A 17,970-nucleotide genomic window follows, 5' to 3' on the forward strand; every position below is an offset into this window, starting at 1 on the left:
GTGCAAGTTCAAACTTACCGAACAATTTTCATTTTATGTATATTGCAGATATGTAATTCCTGATGAGGACACACGTACGTGTCGAAAACGTTAGAGTTTATTTTTAATTATGTTATATTTGTGTATGTAATACATCATGTTAAACCCGCTGAAGTTACTTTGTTTTATTTCTTTAAAATCAGATAAACAAAATATAAAGTTGTGAATCCTCGTTTTTGTGAAAAAAAACGGAAGATTCGCGTACCACAGGTTGGGAACCCCTGCTTCACACCAATTAATTGAGCCTTCGCTCCAGATTTAATTAATATTTGTCTCCCACGAGTATTTAAATTTTCCTTGTAGCTAAGCTTCTCTTCCTCGTGGGCGACCCTAAAATTTATCTGCTCTGCCTACGGGCGGACCTGGTATAGGAGTCAAACGAACCTGTGTTACGGTCACGTAATGGAGACATGGGCGCTGTCCGGCTTCAATACTTCTGTCGGTACCAGACGTGAGCCGACCTTTTTGCGTTTGCGGAAAGCTAAGCCCGTCTCTCTGGGCGGTTGCGCCATTCTAAATTTGTCGGACGAGTCGCACAAAATTTTCGATCCACACTTTTCTTCCACAGGTGCTTAGACTCCCCAGCCAGGCCCCCACGATCTAAGCTGGTGGACTTCCCTTCCAGGTGCAACGCCACCCCATAATGACGCCGCTTCCCGCCGCCGCGGGGCGTGGCAGGCCGGTTCTTTAAAGTCTCTAACCTGACTATGTTTATTGTGTTCTTCTCGCCGCGTCAATTATTTTGTACTCGTGCGCTATTGATCAAAATACATTGACACAGCAAGCTGTTAAAATATTACAAGTGATCGCCTTAGAGGATTTTTTGAAAAATTCAGCCTTAATTGTTCGGTTTTCCTTTAATCTTTTGGTTTTCAACACATGTTTGTTAGCCTTGTGCTTTGCCTTAAAAACCAGGTTTCGTGTTATAAGTGAATTGGGTTTAGCATTTTATCCCTCTGGCTTTTAATTGAAGTACCAATTTTCGCCCTTCTGGGACTGGTTAAGGGCTCCAATGAAGTGCACCCACCAAGTTGTAAAAATATTTAAATTATTGTTTTATACAATTATAACAATTTAATTCACTAATTACACAACTTTATTGCTGCTGTCGCATTATCAACGACTACATATGGTAACCATAGCGTGATGCCATATATTAGAAACTCAAAAGACAACCTCTTTTCACTCAGATGTCAATGATATTGCATCAACAATGTCTGAACTACCTCAGGAAGAAATGCATCCACAAGTAAGGCTACGTCACTAAATTCTAAGGTTTAGTATTTAAATTCATGTGTTGACACTGTGACGTAATGAACTCTACTAATATGTTTGATATCAAGCAATCATGAAATAAAATAGCGTATATTATGTAATCAGTGTGCAATTAAAAGCACAATTGCGACACCATTAGTATATGTTAGTTTATCAAACTGAAATAAAATTTTCGATTGGAAGATCTCGTTTCGGTCGACACTCAGGACAAGGTGGCATGGAAAAATGCCATCAATCAAAGCAAATATAGGCTATGGTTGTTTTGTTTGTTAATTTTTTTTTTAACAATGCAGACATCAAACAGAACTTGCTTGGGTTGAACGAGAATGTTGATAAGTTAACTAAAGCAAATGTAGTGAGGTGGTATGGGAATGTTTTGAGAAGGGAGGAAGATGAAGAAGTTGATGTTTCAAAAAGAGCACTGGAGTTGCGAGTGGATGGTCAAAGGAAACTGAAATACTAAATAAAAATGGAAAAAGCAAGTTGAGGAGGAAAGCAGTAATGTCAGCTTGGCAAGAGTGAACGGTTTGGCCATGTCGATGTGGAGGCAGGGTGTAAAAGCGATTGCGACACGTTGGAGTGGACCCGGCAGCTCAGGGTACGTCACGTCAGGGACGTCACCGAAATGTCAGGCTTTCATTGAGACTTTGTGCACAACCCAAGATGTGTCCACTTGCAGTGGTGCCAAAGTTAGTTGAGGATTGGGGGAGATACATCAACATTTTTTCAAATTTTAGACGAGTTTGAACATTGGGGGGAGATGCATATTTTTATACACAATTTTAGTGGTACTGGTATTAAGTTTATTAAACAATTACCGGACCTCGGTTAATCGGCTGCAAACAGCATAATATACAGATAAGAAATCATGGAGATAAAAGTGCTACCAGTGCTCTTGTAAATGACTGCTGCAAGATTAAGAAACAAGCAAAGAAAAATTGGTACCTCCAGCGGGATTCGAACCTATGACCTTCCAATGAATACTTAGTTTTTCCAAAAAGAAAACAGAAGTTATACTTTTCTTCTTGTTCTCTCCTTCATTAGAATCAATACACTTAGTGCACTCAGGCCCGGATTTAGGGGGCAGAGGAGGCAGGTGCCCCGGGCCCCCCGACTTTTGAAGGGCCCCTACGTGGAAAAGATGTGATTTTGTGTTATTTTTTCTTCCTTTCAACCTTTGAATTTTCTGCAAAATGCTGTGCAGTGCTGGATGGATGCTACTGTAGACGCAGAGGTGGTTTTTCGCGCCAAAGGCTTGAAAAAAATTTTTGCAAGGGGGCCCCCCGATCTAAAAGTGCCCCGGGTCCCCCATCAGCTAAATCCGGCCCTGAGTGCACTATAGGATAAGTCATTATTCAGGAGACTGAAAACAATCGAAGCTACAGAAGAACATCGGCAAATTTATGACAAAAATAATAACTTTCAAACACATCACAAGAACTTGTTACAACCGAACATATTGCGTCTTACGATAGTACGCATTGAAAACTCATTAGCAATGTTATTTATGCTGATGTCATTAAGAATATTTTGGTGAATGTTGTAAACAATGCTAGCATTCAACTTTTCCTGTCCCAAAGTATCTCTCAGCCAGATTTTCAATCTACCAAGATTGGAAAACGACCTCTCACAAGCAGCAGAGCTTACTGGGCAGACTAAGAGGATCTTAATCAGCTGGAGCATTTGAGAGTAGAGAGATTATTCCAACTCAGACAATGCCTGGTAAGCTCTTTTAGCATCGTACAGAGATTTTTCTCCTGTTGCCTTTCTGAATGAATCAGTTTGATAACTCATCAATTGTCTATTCAGCTCTGGATAATTTTTGACCATTTCAGGAACTAAGCCGGTCTTGAAAATTCTTGCAAGTTCTTTATACTTTGCCGAATCGGAATTCAGGCTACTTTCAAACCGTTCGGTCAGTTCAGAAATAGCTCTGTCCATGAACTGATTGTAAATTATTTTATAATGCATTTGAGTGTCTGCAGTAGCTGCCATCGAGTCTCCACTCAATCTTTCAAGGATTCTTCTTTGCCGTGGTGCTTTGCAAATTAGCAGCAAATTTTTCCGGAAGTGAAACTGCATTTTTGTAATTGTTTTCTAACTCCAAATCACGATATTTCTCTACTGATTTTCAGGGTCTGAAACAGCTCTTCACAAGAGTCAACGTCATACTTTTTTCTCTGTAGAACAGCAGACACTATAGTTACGAGCTTCGAATAAACGCAGGAGATTAATCCATTGAATATCAGAGACACAAAGCCTGCACAGGAGATTAATACAATGAGTCCCCTCGTAAGCAGTACTGCAGTGCCGTGGCCAGTGGCCTGGTTTAACTCGTCCTTAATACCTTCAATGAAGATCCTTCATTGCTTAGCGTCAAATCCAAGACAATTTAGAACTGTGATCAAACATCAATAAAAGAAAAACAACAGCAATTTGAGATGCTTGCAGACAACTAAATCGAAGTAAACAACTTCATAGCAAATAATTTGTTCTAAATTATTGGAGCGGATGCTGCCAAAACATTGGGGAGATATATCCCCCCATACCCCCTACTTCGGCACCACTGTCCACTTGACTACCCCATCACACCAGTCTTGTACTCCGGTGCATGTTTCCACTTCAATAACCAATAACCATCCAACTAACGACGCATTGATGTACAGATGACAGCTCATTATGGGCTTCATAGCCTAACATTTGAGATTGTGGCACATCGATCTGTCTTAAAATCTTCTGTAGATGGTGATAGTATTTGAGTAATCTGTTTGGTGTTAAGTTACGATCTGTATACTTACGGCAGGACGACAAAGTCTTGTCGTCTGTGATCACTGCTTGGCCCAAATTAAGTTTTGCCTCCTGGTTGTTGTGATGGAAGGTTGCCGTCCCGCTTCGCTTTCGCTGTGCTTCAATTCTAATTGATAAAATTGTTCTGACAATGTCGTCATGCCTTGACTAAGTGTAACGCTTTTTACTATTTGCATATTCAGTTTTCTCGTCAGTTGCAGATTAGGATTGGCAGATGTTAAATGCTTCACACAGTGTTTAGTCAAAACTTAGCCACTTTGTGTAGTGTATTTCAAATTTCGGAAACTAATCGTGAGTGATGTTTTCATTAATATAAAGTAGGCTATCTTACTTTGCAAGATATTTTGCTCTGGATCTATAATTGAAGGTTATTGCGTATTTTATTTCCTTTTTTATAAACGTAATTAGTTCTTCCTCGTGACATGTTATCTAAACGATTTATTTAAAGTAATTTTAAATTGTCTTTTAAAATGGTGCTGCGATTCCATGTGATCTGTGTCAAGACAAGAAAACAAAGTCAGGCCCTCGTTATTCTCCTCCAGGAGACCCACTGCACATCAGTGGATAAGTTGGTATTACCCAACTTCACACTCGCAGGCGCAACCATCAGCAGGAAACATGGCCTCGCCACGTTTGTCCATGAGCAACTGAGCTGGACGCCAATAGACCAATCCAGTGCCCAATCGGAGATAGTGGCTATGCATAGACATATCAGGCTATCACATCATCAATGTCTATAAGCCACCACCCTCACGCTTAACACCAACAGCCATCCCAGTGTTCCCCCAACCCAGCCTCTATGCTGGCGATTTTAATTGCCACCACGTTGACTGGGGCTACAACATCACCAACACCGACGGAGAAAGCCTGGCCTCATGGTCAGCCAATAATAACCTCACCCTACTGCACGATCCCAAGGGTGCAGCGAGCTTCTTCTCCGGACGTTGGAACACTGGTACAAACCCCGATCTGGCTTTTGCAAGTGATGACCCCGATAATTGCCAACCGGACAGACGTGTGCTAGAGAAGTTCCCAAGGGCGCAACATCGACCCTCGATTATCACGGCTCCAACGCTCATAATGCCTGTCCCGAGCAAGCCTGTTAAGCGATGGAACTTCAGAATGGCTAACTGGGAGTACTATAGCCTCCTCACCAATGAAGCCACACAGTATCTCCCATCCCCTCACACCAACAACGTGGAAGAAGCCTACCAGGACTTTTGTGATGCAATAACATCAGCGGCAAAACAATCCATCCCCCGCGGCCGACGAAAGACCTACATACCGTGCTGGGATAAGAAATGCGAAAGCCTCTACTCCGATTTCCTCCACGCCCTTCAGGGCAATGACACCAACAGTTCAGCCACAGCTCTGCTGGCAAAGCTGGACTCAAAGAGGAAGGAGCGCTGGACAGAAGCCGTTGAATCAATCGACTTCACGCACTCCAGCCGCATAGCATGGAGTACACTGAACAACCTAACTGGCAGATCACGTGCCTCTCGTCAAGAATGTCCCGTTTCAGCAAATTCTATCGCCTCACAACTTGTAGAGAACGGGAAATACAAATCGAGAGACCGTGAATGAGGTAGATCCGTCTTCCAAGAAATGACGGACCTCTGGAGGGTAACAACCCCAGATGGGGACAACATTTCGGGTGAGTTCACCCCGGAAGAATTTTCCGCCGCCCTCCAGCACATAAAGCCAGGTAAAGCCCCGGGCCCTGACCACCTATGCCCGGAGTTGATACTCCATGCTGCTGCCTCCATAAAGTCCTGGTTAAAAGACTTCCTTTCCTGCTGTATGCGCCACCTGAGAATTCCAAGAATCTGGAGAAGAGCCCTTGTGGTTGCAGTTCCTAAGCCGAAGAAGCCCCCCAAGGGACCCGAAGAGCTACCGTCCAATCTCACTGCTCTGCATCCCTTTCAAGATCCTCGAGAGACTCATCTACGCCCGTGTCGAACCAATAATAGATCCGCAGCTCCCCCGTGAACAAGCTGGTTTCCGACACGGACGATCAACCATAGATCAGGTCACACTTATGACCCAAGACATTGAGGACAGCTTCTCGGCTAAGAAGAAGGCTGGCGCCGTGTTTGTTGATCTCACGGCTGCCTATGATACCGTATGGCATAGCGGCATTACCTGCAAGTTACTCCGTCTGCTCCCTGACAGACACATGGTCCATATGATGATGGAACTTGTGCGAAACCGCAGTTTTACCCTCACAACCGGTAGCGGTGGTCAAAGCAGACTACGCCGACTTAAAAACGGCGTCCAACAGGGCTCAGTCTTGGCTCCTCTCCTGTTCAACATATACACCTACGACTTGCCCCCCACCATCTCCAGGAAATATGCTTACGCAGACGACCTGGCACTCCTGCACTCAGCAGGAAACTGGCAGTCAGTGGAGAGGAACCTCAGCCAAGACATGCAAACACTATCAGCATACCTCCAGAAATGGAAGCTACAGCTCAGCAAGTCAAAGACAGTGTCGGCGGCCTTCCACCTGAACAACCGGGAGGCACAGCGTGAGATAAACATCAACATTGATGGGGAACGCCTGCCCTACTGTGCCGAACCTACATACCTCGGCATAACCCTGGACAGGTCACTCACGTACCGCCGGCACTTGAAGTCACTGCGCAAAAAACTATTTACACGCGTCGCACTTTTGAGGCGATTGGCGGGTTCCGGCTGGGGAGCTGGTGCTAAAACTCTTCGTACAGCTACCCTAACCCTTGTTCATTCCACCGCTGAGTACTGCTCGCCGGTCTGGTGTCGTAGTTCTCACACCCACCAGATTGATACCGCCATCAACGACGCACTGCGTACTGTGACTGGATGCCTGCGTCCCACTCCAACGGACTGCCTACCCATCCTAGCAGGCATCCAACCCGCTGAGCTAAAGAGCCACGATTTCTCTCGCTCGCCGCGCTTTGGACCCCGAACATCTCCTCCATGCAACATTCATGCGACCACCACCTATAAAGCAGCGGCTGAAATCAAGACGCCCCTTTGTGCCTGCCGCACAACAACTACTTAAGAACGCAGAAGAACTTGGTTTAAGTGCGGCACACTGGACGAACCACATGTGAAACACGGAGTGGCAAAATCACACCTCCACGCTCCGTGACTTCATACCCGACGCTGATCCCCGTCCACCAGGGATGTCCCTCGCAAGGCTTGCGTGGGTCAAGCTTAACCGCCTGCGAACTGGCGTCGGCCGCTTTCGTTCGGACATGCACAAGTGGGGCTTGGCTCCTTCATCAGATTGCGAGTGTGGTGCCACGGAACAGACCGCAGACCATGTCATCCACCACTGCCTAACCCACCGGCCTCCACAGGGTGCGCATGATCTGAGGGTCCTGGACGACAAAACTGCTGAGTGGCTGAAGATTTCCTGCCCTCCAATCTAGCCTGGAAAGATCGCTCATACGCCATCATCAAGAAAACAAAGTGCCATATTTTATTGAAATATGCACTTGGTGATAACCATGACACCACTGTCACCATGATTGCGAAAGAAGTTTGCTTATTTTTACCAGTTAATATGGTATTTTGTCATTTGCAGACAATCAAGTTATGTCGATCAGATTGCGTCAAAGTGGAGAACGTCAAGAAAGGAGCTTCTGATAAGTCCATTAAACTTGCTTTTATGAACAAAAAGTTAAACAGTGGCGACATAACTTTAGTTCAGCAAGCTGCTGCAAGAAACACAGCTTTGGTTTATTTCAGCAGTTACAAAGGTTAGTTAACAAGCTTTGGTTAGATGTGATATTAGTATTAATGGATTGCATCTTATGTCATTACAAACGTCTATTAGAGGTTTGCTTATTGCATCGTTTCAAGAGTTTACATCTTTGCCAACATCATGCACAGTTTTTGTACACATTGGTTGCATCCTATGAGACGCAAGGCTAATATTCTACGCAATCTCAAATCAAGCGTTTCTCGTTGTGATTATGTAATTTTATTTCACACAGCTCTTTACACAACTCATCAACACATTACGCAAATTTAAAGTGAATGTATATGATTGTAATGTGAATAGTATAATCTTAGTCAATAAATTTTACGTATGAAATTATTGTTTTATATTATTCATTTTTTTTTCAAATTAGCAGAAAGACGCAAAGATGCGCATTGCCAGCAGATATCACCTAGCAACACCTAATCGAATGGAAGTACGAACACTTGGCGTAGAAACAAACACTGTAGATACCAGAAAACATGGTGCCATTTCCTAACCGTTAAAATTGCTTTCTAAACGAAAATTATTTGTCACTCATTACACTAATTATTATTAATCAGATGCCGAAAAAATTGTTGAAAGGTCAAAGAAAATGGAAATAAAAGTGGCGAAGAAACCAGTGGAAGTGTCGCTGTACTGTCCTGGGATAAAGGGTGAGTAATGGGGCAATGCATTGGAAGAGAAATAAACTAAGAACCGAGAACTAAATCTTGTTGTCAGCTTACAACTTAAACAAATGAAAGGTTATACTTGTTTTTTTTTTAGGTTCTATAGATTTTTTCTCGTACACAATCAGACAGTTCCGGTATGAACTGGAAGTGGATGGTGATGTGATTAGATTCATCCAAAAGTCCAGAACCCTTCAGCATGAACTTTGCAAAGCAATGGGAGATCTTGCTGAGGTTGAGTTTAAAGAAGGCTCAGCTGAAGAATCAAAGTTTTCTGCTAAGCTAAAGCCTCTTTTGTCAGAAGTAAGTTTTTAACTCAGTTGAATCTCTCACATTCTGAAAATGCCACGTTGTGGTGTTGCTCTTTAACAGATTGCCGAAACTTTCTAATCAGAGTTTGGTTGGATGGCACCAAGGAGCATGATTTTAATTTTGGCACTTTACTTTGATGAATAGCGAAAAATTGACACCAACTAAAATGTGTTACAATTGACTCAATCACCTTCTTTGTGAAGACATTGAATTTTCTGAAATCTAAATCTTTTAACAATAAACAGATGAAACCAAGCAACCAGCACACGGCATTTAACATAATATATTAAACTGAACATAAACTATAAACTACGAACGTTTTCGGCCATACACATGTTAGCCCTTTTCAAGTAACGAAAAAATAACTGATTTTACATCTACATTGAAATAAATAACTGATCTCCTCACTAAATTGAAAACGAAATGCATAAGAATGAAACGGCAAAGCGGAGGAGAAAGGCACACTGTGATGTGATGTGCTATGGTTGAAGAAAGTCACCTCTTTACCAAAATTGTACTAAATCTTTTAAACAGGTCATTTATTAGCTTTTTAGTTTTAATACAAAAGGTGGTGTGATCAATGTATGTTCGAGGTTTGTAGATTGGTAGTATAACATATATCGAATTTTTAGGAAGAAAGTCAGAACATGGAGCAAGACAACTTTGAAAACAAATGCAAAAGTTGCATTCAAAAGTTTTGTTCCAAGTTTAAGTCTAAGTGTCGAAAGTATGAAGATGAAAGCTGTGACAGAGTGAGAAAGGAGCAACACTGGGACGAACAAGATGATGGAATAGTAGAAGTATCAGTGAAACAAAATGATGTCATTTCTGTGTTTGTCAGGTAAGTCTGTAGTACTAAACGTGTTTGCGTCTTTGAATGAAAGTTATTTTCGTACTAGTTTGATGCGTTTTATACCAATAGTTAGTAACTTTCTTGTCCTGTGAATGAATATAAATTAATTCGTGTCGAAACGTGGTAGAAATTCTGAAAATCATGCCTTATTTCCATTAATATCACCCATATGTAAACTGGCTGTGTAGGAAAATTGTAAAGTGCCTCACTGACGACAAGGATATTAACATGTACTGGTAAGCGCAACGTAGCCTACGCCATGTTGATTTTGAGAGTAGGGTAAAGGCAAAGGTGATTCCCATACTGGAACCAAGATTTGGAGATGAGATGATAAGGTCGTCATTAACTAAGCCTTTGGCATTCGAGAGTTGAATGGCCAGTTTCTTTCTCTGGATGGTCTTTCTTTCAGCAATGCTTTTCCAATTTGTTACATCCTGGGTAGAGGTGTTTTTTAACAACCAGTTTAAATAACTTAAAAATAAACCAATGTAACTCAAAATTTGTAAAAGTTATACAAATTAATTTAAAGTGGCCTTTTATCCACTCATCAAGTAGGCTAGGTGTCAGCCTAAATAAAAAAAAAAAAAGTAACTTATCAACCTAATGAATTTGATAAATTTAGGCTAAAATTAATTTTTTTCAAGCTACTGTATATCCTAAATAGCTTGAACAGCTTAAACTTTTAAAAGCATAACTTTTAAAAGCATGTTGATAAGGTGAGTTGAAACATTCATGTTGTCCAGAGCTGCATAGGTTGCAGTATTTCGCTTTCTGTTTCTGTGCAACGTCTTCTGCGACGGTAAAGTAATTTCCATGCTATTTTTACGTCAGATGGGAGCCTAAAGACGAAGATGGAATAAAGGTCACAGGAAATCCAAAGCATGTATCAACATTTCTGGATTGGTTCGAAGAAAAGTGCAACTTTGTCCGAGAGGTGGAAATATTCAGTGACGAAGACTTCCAGTAAAACTTTATGATCAATTTTGTTGAGATTAAATAAATATACATTTTTTTATTCTCAATCAAGGTATAAATATTATCAAAGTTAATTCAAGTTCATTTCTGAAATTACATCTCTCGCTCTGTTTATATAATCAAAACATTTTTTGGCGACATCATGTTTGCATAAATCAAAGCATCTATATTCTATAGTTATAAACGATTTCGATTGCTATTTAAAGTGCCTCTGACAGGTAAATAAATGCGCTAAATTTACCTAAGATACCAAAAAGATGACACTAACAAACTTCCCTGACCAACAAATCGTAAAAAATATCAACAGGCTACTAAGTTACACGCTTGCAAACTTTTGTTGACATCGGCGAATCTGGCACTCATTCAATTGCGAAAATAAAAACGGCAACACCGCTGTGACGTCACAGTAAGCGGGAAGGATACATTCTTTCTCTGTGATGACTTGGTAAAGTATGGTACAGCTACTGCAAAACGTGAATGTGTGGGGCTCTGTTGGTCTAAAGCATGTGCAAATTTAGAATTATCGAAATGAAAAAGTGAATTTATTATTACTATCAGGTTTCGATCAAATAGGTTGAGTTTACTTTTATCAAACAGCATCTCAATTCAATTGAAATTGCAGTTTCATAGGGCTACAATTTTCATACTTTTTTATTGGTCCTAATCTGGCTATAGCCATTTGCAGTGTAACAACAGTATTTCACAAACAGTACCTTAAATTTATGATTGAGGCAATGCCTACAAATTGCTGTTTATGTGACATTGTCAGTGACAAAGACCGTGTGCTTTCTTTTCCCACTTTCCCACAAAACAAGGTAGGCTACTGGGAAGAAAATGGTCAAAGTTTTCTTCAAGTGTTCGAAAGTGGGATGGGCCATACAAAACTAGTCGTATATGTTCACTTCACTGAAGATGATTTTGTTAATAGGCCTACCACTCAAGTAAAAATGCCTACAGGCATATGTTGGAGTGTATACTACAAGGTGATGCTCTCGGAAGCAACAATCGGATTGTGATGCCGTCATGCATTGTAGCTTAAGGAATGTGTGTATGAGAAAACACTTACTGATGGGCTTAGGTATTAGACTCTAACTCAGACCAAGTAGGGTAAAGCTCTGTCTAACTGTTCACACTGTCAGGCACTACAACTTCAGCACAACAATATTATGTCCAAATGACTTGTAATGCACTGAGTTTAAACACTAACAACAGCATGCAACACAAACAAATAAGAGAGCACTTACCACACCTTGATTACAAAACTTACCAACTGGTTAAAACATAATCCAGAATTAGAGTCCACATACAACGCACCATTTGTAAAAAATATTTTCCCTCACAGCAAATTTCTGCCGGTCGAGTCGCGCACACATTCCAAAAAAACGAAATTTAAAGAGCGCTACGGTTCAATGATAAATTTAGACTCGAGGCAGTCGCATTACAATTTAAATAAAACGGGGACATATTATCGTTTGTTACACACCCACCCCCAAAGGCGACAGTCAAATAACGGGAGCCTTTAATAATAAAACAAACCTACTTAATTTTCTCACCTACGGAAAAAAAAATGAAGTCAAATACACAATAGCGGTGATCGGTATAAACCGCAAGCAACAGATAACACAAATAATAGATTTCGCACGATATCGTGCGCACAACAAAAGGAGCACCAAGTTAATTAAAGCAAAGTTGGTACTGCACAGTCTTACAAACATTAGTGCCGTACAAGCATTAACTAAATTGCACACACATTACGGACACTCTCATTCATGTGCATGTCGCGAAGGCAACAAATTGGACAACGCATTACAGCAGCGACATCTGTTGTCATGAAACCATATCTACTGACGTACACAAAACAATAAGCAAAAAAAATTGGGACCAGTGGTTTGTGGAGCAAATAATACAAACACACAATATAATTCACTCCAGCAAATATTAAAAGAAATGTAACACAAGGCAACCAAGCATGCAAATCGATCACCACTTACTGCGGCTGGCCGCTTCGACTATGAGTGAACAAGCAAAGGTTTATTTAATTAACTAACACTAAAACAGATTTTCATTATTAGACATAAGCCATCTGCATTTATTAGAGTTACGCGATTACGACGGCACGCGATTACGACGGCACACAATTACGACATCGGCACGGCACGCGGCACGGCACACGGCATCTACGGCACGCGATTACGACATCGTACCGCGATTACGACGGCACGATGATGGCATCAAGATACAAATCACAAACTAAAATAAAAATTAAATAAATCGAGGGCGCGCGAATCCCTGAATAAGTTCGCGTGGAGTAATAACAGTCTGTAAACAGTCCTTCAAGAGTCCTTTTGTTCATCGACACTGCCCTCAAGCAGGCAAATCTTTCGAATATCTCGCACCAAAGTCGTAGCATCGGCAGTTCTCAAGCGCACTCGTCTCACCAGCCCGTTACGGTCAGGCATTGCCTCTACAACAATAGCTTTGGGCCATTGTCCTCGTTTTGTTGCTTCATCTGCCACAAGCACCAAGTCTCCAGTCTTGAGATTGGGCGCCGTGGCAAACCATTTTTGACGTCGTTGGAGCAGCGGGAGATACTGTTTCAACCAGCGTTCCCAGAAAATGTCTGCCAAGAACTGGGTCTTTCTCCAAGATTTACGATATCCGTCGGCCTTAGCAAATTCATCAATCGCACACGCGTCTGCTATGGAGCCTGTGAGAATCATGCTCGGTGTTAGCGCAGCCAAATCATCAGGCGAAGAAGGAAAGTCTGTTATTGGTCGATCATTTAAAATTCGTTCAATTTCTGTCACAAGGGTTAGTAAGTCGTACTCGTCCAGCGTAGTATCGCCGACTAAAGATCTTGTCAATTGGCGTACAATGCGAAAGAAACGTTCATAAAATCCTCCTTGGTGAGATGCTCTCGGAGGATTAAAGCGCCAAGTAATCTCGTCCTTGACCAAGGCTTCACTGACAGTTTTGCTGTTTAAATTTCGGATACCTTCACGAAGTTCACGATCAGCGGCGACAAAGTTGCCACCGTTATCACTATAGACGGTAGTAGGTTTTACATTCCTACGGTTGCAAAACCTCCGAAAGGCTTGCAAAAAGGCGGAAGCTTCCAATGACTGGACAACTTCAAAATGGACGGCTCTAGTCGAAAGGCAACTGAAGATACACACGTATCGCTTCAACGAATTGCGTCCACTTCTAATAGACAGAGGTCCCATCAGATCGGTACCGACAGCTGAAAAGGCAGGCTTCTTGTTGACACGCTCCGCTGGCAGATTTCCCATCTGTTGTCTGCCGACATGTGCTTTCCAATAGCGACAACTTACACATGATTGCACAACTCTTCTCACAACCGATCTTCCTTTGATGATCCAATACTGGTGGTTCATTGCTGCTAGGACTTGTGAACAGCCCATGTGTCCCTCTTTTTCGTGAAAGGACATGATTAGGAGATCTGTTACTGGATGCTGTGGAGGAAGTACGATGGGGTGCTTAGATTCAGCTGATAATGACGAGGCTTCCAGCCGGCCCCCAACTCTAAGCACACCTTTGACAAGATAAGGGTGACTTCAACACCATTCGTCATAGCACATGACTAGGGAACTGTGTTCCGAAAGCTAGTGTAATTTGATATTGCCAAAAAGAACCCGCAGCATCAGGCTATAACAGATCGTTTGAATCTACACTGTGAAGTAAGGTTTTATGTTTGTAGCTCTTTTAGAGCTGGTGTCACGCGCAGTTGCTGCTCCGTTAGCAGTGACACAGGCTCATCGAAACCAAGGTGATCCACTAACGAACTGAATGGCGCAGGATAAGACTGGTGCTGGGTAACCTTCACTATGGCGAGTCGAGCTTCTTTCAATTCTTCTGCAAGAAGGGGACCAACGCGAGGAGCAGAAAAAACTGTCCTAAATTTCCAATTTTGAAACTGCATATAGCGAAGTAACCAGGCTACTGACCGCTGCGTAGAAGTCTGAATGCCGAGAGAAAAGCCGATACAACACATCACCCGACCGGTGCATTTGGGCAGAACATGTCTTGATTTTCTTTACCTCTGGATCTTCAACGAATTCTTCTACGAAGTCCGGTTGCTTAGGCCACTCAACCTTCTTCTTTCTCAAAAATTCAGGGCCGCAAAACCACAAGTTCGCTGAGGCGGCCTGATCCGGCCACACACCCCTGGATGCAAGATCAGCAGGGTTTTCGGCCGATGGCACGTAATGCCATTGTTCGACAGAGGAGAGCGTGTGCAGCACCTCCAAACGATTAGCAACAAACGTGGTGAACCGTGTTGACGTATTGTTCAAATACCGCAGAACCACAGTGGCATCAGTCCAAAAAACAATTTTTGATAAATTAAGTTCGATTTCACGAACAACGAAATTACTTAGTTAAGCCGCCAAAACGGCAGCAACAAGCTCAAGCCGTGGCACACTTACAGGCTTTATGGGGGCAACATGAGCCTTCCCCATTACAAACGCACAAGATACAGTGAAATTAGCATGCAAAACACGTAAATACGAACACGCTCCACAACCACTGGTGCTCGCATCAGAGAAGGTGTGCAGTTCGAAATTTAGCACCTTCTTTCCCAATTTAGTAAAACTTCTCTGCAGCTTCACATGTTCTAAATGTGGCAGAGCTTGAGCCCACTTATCCCATTCTACCCCAACCCCAGGAATTGATGTTATGTCGTCATCCCAGCCTAAAGCGGCAGAACAGGCCTTCTGCAGCAGCTGCTTAGCTGGCAGTAAAAATGGTTGAAGCAGACCAAGGGGGTCATAAGTTTGTCCTATCATGGAAGCCAAACCTCTCCGAGAGCACGATTTTTGGGTGACGTTCACACGTACTCTCATTTCATCGGATTTAGGTTCCCAGAAGACTCCAAGGGTCTTCTGCACTGGTAACTGGGGACACTCCAACTCCACATTTGAAGCAAGGTCCTTCTTAGGCAATGAACGGAGTACCTGTTTCTCATTGGAGCAAAATTTTGTTAAGTAAAAACCACCAGTCATTAACAAAGTACGTAGTTGATCAACTAGGTTAATTGCTGCATCAATGGAAACACATGATTTGCACAAATCGTCAACATAGATATTACGCATTACCGTGTTGAGAGTCTCAGCATCTGCTCCAGTCGCATTATTCGATGCTGTTGTCCGAAGAGCATATGCCGCACAGGTTGGAGATGACTTTGCTCCGAATACATGTGTACGCATGCGATAATCAACCGGCTCTGCATGGACATCGTTGTTTGGGGACCATAAGAACCGAAAGGCATCTTAGTCCTTCTCATCAACCCGAACCTGTGAAAACGTTGCCTTTATGTCACCGATTACTGCAATAGGATGCTGTCTAAAACGCAGCAACACTCCTACCAGATTATTCATTAAATCTGGTCCCTGTAAGAGCATGTCATTCAGGGATTGACCATTGCATTTTGCGCTACAATCGAACACAACCCTGAACTTTGTGTGAATGGCCGTACAATGATGCGGCACATAACAAACTCTTCCCTCATAACCAGGAGAGTCTTCAGGAACACGAATGGCATAACCTGAATCAATATAGTCCGACATTTTGGCGCAGTACTTTTCAAACAAGCTTGGGTCTGCAATAAACCGCTTTTTCAGGTTGTTTAGTCTCTTTAATGCCATAAAACGATTATTGGGTAGAGAGGGCTTTTCCTCTTTCCACAAAAGCCCAACCGAGTAATGGCCATCTACCTTTTTGATAGTTTGTTCAATAATACCCAAGGCACGTTTGTCCTCAAGAGATGGGCATTCTACTTGGGGGAGCTCTACATCCTTAAAATCTTGATCAAGTATTTGTAGAATATCTCTACAAGAATTGTCTTCAACATCATTGTGATGAACAATGTTAACCATCACACGTCGGCACCCACCTTGTATTTCCTGATCACTTACATTCTTACCGTAGATGGTCCATCCAAGTGCAGTGTGCAAGCCACATGGCTCACCAGGTGCACCCTTTTTAATATCCTGCAACAAATATGCTTAGTGAAGGTCACTTCCCAGCAAGAGGTCAATTTTCCTATCCTGCAAGTGGGGAAAATCTAAATCCTTTAAGTGTGGATAAGGACGTACAAGATCTTCTGTGGGAATGCTTGCACTGACGTCAACGATTTCGTCAAGGACTAATGCATCACGTACCACAAAGGCCGCTGACTCTGCGAAACCTTGTATACCTATACATTTTACCTTTTTATTTACAACTGTTGATGCATTAGTCGTGACGAGTTCAACATTCGTCTCCGCAACTGGAACACCAAGCTTTTCTGCTAATCTGGCAGAACACATGTTCACACTGGACCCCTCATCGATGAAGGCATAGGTAAAAACACAGTTGCCCGGGTCACCAGACCATACTTTGACTGGCACGACCTTGAAGATAGTTGGGTTCGGCTGAGCTTTTGCCATCTCAGCATAGTCAAACCCTGGTACGTACTGTACATTGTTGATTTCTATACGAGACAGGGTGTCTGCCACACTGTTGTTTTTGCCGTCGATGTGCCGTAAGTCATTGGTAAACTCGCTGATGAACGATATAATTGACGAGCTCGGCGTGGGATGAGAGATTGATGCTGGGAATGAAAACGTGCAACAAGTGGCTTATGATCGGTGAAAATGGTGACGTCACGAAGTTCCAAATAATGCCTGAATTTTTTTACGGAATCGAATATAGCAAATAACTCTTTGTCAAAGGTGGGCTTTTTAGTTTGACACAAGTCGAATTTTTTTGAGTGGTAAGCAAGTGGTTGTAGCTCACCGTTGATGTCTTGAAAAAGACAACTCCCAATAGCAAAATCGCTCGCATCAGTTTGTAAAATCAGTCGTGCCCCCGCTTGAGGGTAATTGAGCTTGGTAGCATCAGCCGCGATGCGCTTGCTGTCTTGGAATGCTTTAATAGATACGGCATCCCATGAAATTTTCCTGATTTTACTGAACTGTTTCGTTAAAAATTTTGTCAATGAAGCAAGGCATTCCGCTAATTTAGGTATGTGGGCATGATAATAATTGATCAATCCTAAATAACCTCGAAGTTGTTTGATGGATTTCGGTAAGGGAAACTTGTTTATAGCATCAATTTTCTCACTCAGTGGATAAATGCCGCCTGGTGTTATTTTATGACCCAAAAATTGAATTTCAGACTCGCCTAGGACACATTTGCTTTGATTCAGGGTAACACCATACTTGCTCAGCCGAGCGAAAAGTTCACGCAAATGATGAGCGTGTTCTTGTTTAAACTTTGAGAACACAATA

General features: G+C 42.4%; 1 protein-coding gene across 1 annotated transcript in view; it reads left to right on the forward strand.

The window, feature by feature from the left end:
• Window positions 1-17,970, forward strand: part of LOC145772424 (uncharacterized) — an 83,269-nt gene that overhangs the window by 58,914 nt on the left and 6,385 nt on the right. The window contains exons 10-15 of the mRNA XM_082584302.1: window positions 1,230-1,288; window positions 7,694-7,868; window positions 8,434-8,526; window positions 8,639-8,844; window positions 9,486-9,694; window positions 10,538-10,669. Of these exons, the coding sequence (XP_082440428.1) occupies window positions 1,230-1,288; window positions 7,694-7,868; window positions 8,434-8,526; window positions 8,639-8,844; window positions 9,486-9,694; window positions 10,538-10,669 (874 nt within the window). The remainder of the gene's footprint in view (window positions 1-1,229; window positions 1,289-7,693; window positions 7,869-8,433; window positions 8,527-8,638; window positions 8,845-9,485; window positions 9,695-10,537; window positions 10,670-17,970) is intronic.

Source organism: Aplidium turbinatum, chromosome 6 (genome assembly GCF_918807975.1).
Source record: "Aplidium turbinatum chromosome 6, kaAplTurb1.1, whole genome shotgun sequence".
Lineage (NCBI taxonomy): Eukaryota > Metazoa > Chordata > Ascidiacea > Aplousobranchia > Polyclinidae > Aplidium > Aplidium turbinatum.